The sequence below is a fragment of the Sinocyclocheilus anshuiensis genome, unplaced genomic scaffold, assembly GCF_001515605.1.
Source record: "Sinocyclocheilus anshuiensis isolate Anshui unplaced genomic scaffold, SAMN03320099.WGS_v1.1 scaffold2186, whole genome shotgun sequence".
In the NCBI taxonomy this organism is placed as follows: Eukaryota; Metazoa; Chordata; class Actinopteri; order Cypriniformes; family Cyprinidae; genus Sinocyclocheilus; species Sinocyclocheilus anshuiensis.
In genome coordinates, this window is record NW_015557072.1 from 92,187 (window position 1) to 97,120 (window position 4,934).

The 4,934-nt window shown below is 43.9% G+C and overlaps 4 protein-coding genes and 1 pseudogene across 5 annotated transcripts in view; 1 reads left to right on the plus strand and 4 right to left on the minus strand.

Moving 5' to 3' along the window:
* The window catches only part of LOC107676741 (histone H2B-like), a 13,873-nt gene that overhangs the window by 1,184 nt on the left and 7,755 nt on the right, over positions 1 to 4,934 (minus strand). The window lies entirely within an intron of this gene.
* On the minus strand, positions 2 to 395 carry LOC107676743 (histone H4-like; annotated as a pseudogene).
* Positions 1,064 to 4,934, plus strand: part of LOC107676740 (histone H2B-like) — a 14,044-nt gene continuing 10,173 nt past the window's right edge. Inside the window, exon 1 of the mRNA XM_016471401.1 lies at positions 1,064 to 1,068. The gene's annotated coding sequence lies outside the window, so the exon portion shown is untranslated. The remainder of the gene's footprint in view (positions 1,069 to 4,934) is intronic.
* LOC107676739 (histone H2A-like) lies at positions 1,819 to 2,243 on the minus strand. The gene has a single exon (XM_016471400.1). It carries the CDS (start codon positions 2,223 to 2,225, stop codon positions 1,839 to 1,841), a length of 387 nt encoding a protein of 128 aa, XP_016326886.1. The 5' UTR covers positions 2,226 to 2,243; the 3' UTR covers positions 1,819 to 1,838.
* On the minus strand, positions 2,672 to 4,093 carry LOC107676735 (histone H1-like). The gene is made up of 2 exons (XM_016471395.1): positions 4,022 to 4,093; positions 2,672 to 3,098 (listed from the first exon to the last, which is right to left on the minus strand). The coding sequence occupies exons 1-2, from the start codon at positions 4,091 to 4,093 to the stop codon at positions 2,736 to 2,738; spliced, it is 435 nt and encodes a 144-aa protein (XP_016326881.1). The 3' UTR covers positions 2,672 to 2,735.

Below are 4,934 nucleotides of genomic sequence, written 5' to 3' on the forward strand. Positions count from 1 at the left end.
GTGTGGCTCTTAAAAGAGCCGTTGGGGTTGTTCTCCTGATTGAAGGCGTTTATCCTCCGAAGCCGTACAAGGTGCGTCCCTGTCGCTTCAGCGCGTACACCACGTCCATGGCGGTGACGGTCTTTCTCTTGGCGTGCTCGGTGTAGGTGACGGCGTCGCGGATAACGTTCTCCAGGAACACCTTCAGCACACCGCGGGTCTCCTCGTAGATCAGACCGGAAATACGCTTGACGCCGCCGCGGCGCGCCAGACGACGAATGGCGGGTTTAGTGATTCCCTGGATGTTATCCCGCAGCACTTTACGGTGCCGTTACGCGCCTCCTTTCCCGAGCCCTTTACCGCCTTTGCCTCTTCCAGACATGATTACGATGCTTTTTACTTCAATCAAGCGATGACGACGAATGCAAAGCCATTGTTCCAGGGAGGCATTTTACAGTTGCTTACAGGACCTAACTGAAACCAGCTCCGCGTCACATGACGCACCCCTCCCCCGCTAGTTCCAACAGTACACAATGTGGTTTAAACCCAAACTCTGATCGAACAATGTCTGTGCTTTGTGTCGTATTAAAATCCATGTTTTATGATTCATTTGACAAAGACTTATAAGATAATATTTACATGTTTGCATTTGGCAGACGCTCTGCTTATAGATCATCATCATCATCATCATCATCGTTGTTGTTTAGAGGCGCGCTGCTTTATTTGAGCTCAGGAACCTGCACCAAAGTAAACGGAGAGCTAAACACAACATTAAACCATTGGTTCTCAATTCAGCCGCAAATAAACAGCTATTATAACCTACAACCTCTACTGACACATTAAACGCAAGAAAGATTTATGCCAGTTTGCTAGTTTAAAAACGACAATGTAGAATAAATACACTTAATATGTACATGAGTGTGTATATAATAAGTATGGTATTCTTTGGTATTATTTACTTGAAGTGTCATTGCGAAAGTGAGTGATTAACACTGGCACTTCTGCGGTTTTATCGGTGTTCTGTAGTAATGGGTAACTAGGATTGATAGAAGCATAAACTTAAGACTCGAACAGCATTTCTTCCTATCTGTTATTCTCAGCATTAGAGGAAACCGTCTCGTTCAGTGCGGTGGTGGTGGCTCTTAAAAGAGCCTTTGGGGAGCACCGCAGCGGCGGGTTTAAGCGCGCTCTCCGCGGATGCGGCGGGCCAGCTGGATGTCTTTGGGCATGATGGTGACTCTCTTGGCGTGGATGGCGCACAGGTTGGTGTCCTCAAACAGACCGACCAAATAAGCCTCGCTGAGAAAATACTGTTCTAACTCATGCTCCTGCTTTTAAAGCATCAAACGGCCACGAGCTAATGCTGTCATGAAGGTGCAGAGGCTTGTGATTGGCTGATATGTGACGTCTGCGCATGACTGCTAGCCAATGACTGCGCAGCTTCTGTTTTCAAACTGGGCTGTTTGTGTTTCCCGCTCAAAATGCTTTGTTCAGTTTATTATTTTACGCATAATTCATTTTAATGTTACATTAAGAAAAACTAACTTCAAAACACCAGTCAACTTTTTTATTTAGCAGAGTCCAACTTTTATGCCACAAACACCCCGTTATAGGTTTTCTAACTTTATTTCATTTATTGGTTATGAAACATTGTGCGTTTAAAGTAATAAAATTATCACCAGCTGTTTATTTTATTTGTAATTACCCACAGTGTTAGTATAATTATTTGGTTGATCTTTCTCATTTTAAAACTTACATTGCTTGTCAATGATAGAAACAAACTAAAAGGAAAGCACTCTATCAGATGAAGTGGATGGCTCTTAAAAGAGCCTTTGTTCCAGAAACAGACTAAAATCTGTTTACTTGGCTTTGGCGGGCTTCTCGCTCTTCTTGGGCAGCAGCACGGCCTGGATGTTGGGCAGCACGCCGCCCTGAGCGATGGTAACTCGGCCCAGGAGTTTGTTCAGCTCCTCATCATTGCGCACCGCCAGCTGCAGGTGACGGGGAATGATGCGGGTCTTCTTGTTGTCTCTGGCGGCGTTTCCAGCCAACTCCAGGATCTCGGCGGTGAGATACTCGAGCACAGCCGCCAGATAGACGGGAGCTCCGGCACCGACGCGCTCTGCGTAGTTACCTTTGCGGAGAAGCCTGTGAACACGACCGACGGGGAACTGCAGTCCTGCTCTGGAGGAGCGACTCTTGGCCTTCGCTCTCGCTTTACCACCGGTTTTGCCTCTGCCGCTCATCTTCCGACACAAGCACTTTTCTGTGTACAGATCAGAAATAATATATTTCTGAGCCCCGCTATGCTGCTTTTAAACGAGCGTGCCAGTCGCCCATTGGTTTAGAGCGTTATTAGATTTAAACCAATCACTGAACTTCCCTCCAACACCAACCGCCAAAGCCACGCCTCCACAGCGGGCGCGCGGATTGTGCTGCATTTAGGACTAAACACATGACAGAAAACATGAGGTTGTTATGGGGGGGGTTTGAATAAGGTTTTAAAAAATATCGATGCAAAAACATTAGTAAATATTGTTTTTAACCTAATTATAGATCAATGATCCATTAAAGCTGTTCATATTAATAAACGTGAATAACTTCCTAAATGTAGTCAACATGTAAAACATTAGGAGTCGAGGTAAACTTAGTCTTATAAGTTTACTTCTAAGAGTCAAAAAGTGGGTCTTTTGATCTTTCTTTCGAGTTAGTGGGTGGCTCTTAAAAGAGCCGTTGGGGAATAAAACAGTAGATGTTTATTTCGTCTTGGGAGCTGCCCTTTTAGGCTTGGCAGCTTTAGGCTTTGCTGCCTTGGGTTTGGCAGTCTTGGCCTTTTTGGGGCTCTTGGCTGCCTTTTTGGGGCTCTTGGCTGCTTTCTTGGGCGCCGCGGGCTTCGTTGCTTTCTTGGGGCTCTTCGTCGTTTTCTTAGCGGCGGCTGCGGGTTTCTTGGCCTTCTTGGGCGATTTCTTAGCGGCGGGCTTCTTTGCCGCTGCGCTCTTGGGCTTCTTGGCAGCAGCGGGGTTCTTTGCCGCGGGCTTCTTCGCCTTAGGAGCTGCTTTCTTCACCGGCTTCTTGTGGCCGGCGGGGCGGCAGCAGTTGGGGTGGTTTCTGCCATTTCTCTGAGCGGAGTTACAGTCTTTCAAACACTGAGTTCAAAGAGTGTCGCTCGAGCAGCGCTGCGCTCTTAAACAACACATGAGAGCCTTATAGACTCAACCCGCCGCTCTGTGTCTGCGCGCCTCAGCGAGCCGCTGGCGCTTGTGTTTTCTTCTCCCACATTTAAGTTTCTTCTCCTACATTTAAGAGCAAAACTCGAGTGCTAAAACAGTTTGAGGCAGTAGAAACAAAATGACCAGCAAGCAGAGGTTCTTGGCTTTCTATGGAGACTAAAACACGCGGCGAGGAAATGTTTGTTTTGCTCCGGTCAGATCAAACTCGAGGCGAGCATCAGCCACGGAACAAAGCCGCGTGTAAATATAATGCCTTATTTAAGTGTAGAAGTTGATAACAGATTAAAATCATCCGCTGTGTGTTTCAGAAACAGTTTGTAAGTGATTGTAATGACATGAGCATCAGTGAAGGGCGTGTGCAGTGTTTCATACAGCTGTAGTTTTGGGCAGCTTGAAGCACAAACATCCAGAGACTTCGAGTCTGATTGTGACTCATCTTGTCAGCAGACGATCAATAATAATAATAATAATAATAATAATAATAATAATAATAATAATGGTAGTAGTAGTAGTAGTAGTTCGGAAAGTGATAAATTAGTTTATATGACTTCTTTGGAATTAGCCACCATTCTCACAAAACAAACAAAAATATATATATTTGGCCAGATTCCACTCTTCATTGAAGATGTAGGCATTTGAGTTTTTCTTGTAATTCTGTCTTTAAAGTTGAATTAAATAATATATGTTTTGATTTGCTCTTTGTGCTACAGATGAGGAGAATGTCTTTGTTTCTTTATTCTTGTTTGTCATATTAACTTTTGTTTCTTGATTCGCTTTGTATAAAACTGTTAGACTGGAATAATTCCAAATACTTTGATCTCCAGACAAACAAGATGCATAAAAGCCTCTTTCCCTGCTGTCCTTGTTTCCTTCCCTGTATCCATGCTTCTCTTCACTCAGAATTATGCAAAACATTCATGCTTGATATCATTTAAAATGCATCCGTGCGTCTGGTGCAGTCGTCTCATGTCCAGAGAAATAGACTAAATGGTAATAAAAGTCAGAGAGTTCAGAGATACTTTACTTGTTGTGCTCTTTCTTTCACAGGGCCTTCAGTCCAAATCACTTACTGTTCGTCAACAGCCAGGGTGCAAAATCCCGGTCAACTGAAACTATTTAATGCAAATTATTATACAGAGATTAGTTAATATACAGTAAATTACCATCAATTGGCTTCTCAATCTGAAATTCAAGTTTATAATAAAATGGAGTTAGATACGATTTTAACTGAAGTTTTGTTGAACCTTTAAAAAAATGATAATACAAATAAACGAAGATAAAATAAAATAGAAATATTTAATATAATAAGTGTGATTTCTAATGAATTTGAGCCGATGCGGCGAGGGACCGAGCAGTATACTGTTATGAACCTGCTGGTTTGGGCGAAGAGTGGCTCAGAAACAATAAAACCTGTTCCCTTTCATTGGAACTTCGAACTGCGTCCTCTAGGGGTCGCTATGGGGACGCCTCGTCGTGACCCGTGTCTGAAGCATACATTGAAAAAACACCAACTCATTGGCCAGCGACAGCCATGACGTCACTACCGGTGCGACTATAGTATAAATAGGCGCCGGGAGCACACATCATTCTCTTCTTCGTCTTCATTGACTGTTTTGTTTGAAGCGTGCATTTCTGTGGTAAGAGCGATCTCTATTCATCTCATTATGGCGAGCACTAGCAAAGCATTTAAGGATGTGTGCATCCGTGTTGACGTTGTTTAACATC

Coding starts and splice junctions, on each gene's coding strand:
- LOC107676739 (XM_016471400.1), bottom strand. CDS start 2,225: ATGAGCGGCAGAGGCAAAACCGGTGGTAAAGCGAGAGCGAAGGCCAAG.
- LOC107676735 (XM_016471395.1), bottom strand. CDS start 4,093: ATGGATACAGGGAAGGAAACAAGGACAGCAGGGAAAGAGGCTTTTATG. Junction 3,099..4,021: donor TTGTTTGTCTGGAGATCAAA/GTATTTGGAATT, acceptor AACTCCGCTCAG/AGAAATGGCAGAAACCACCC.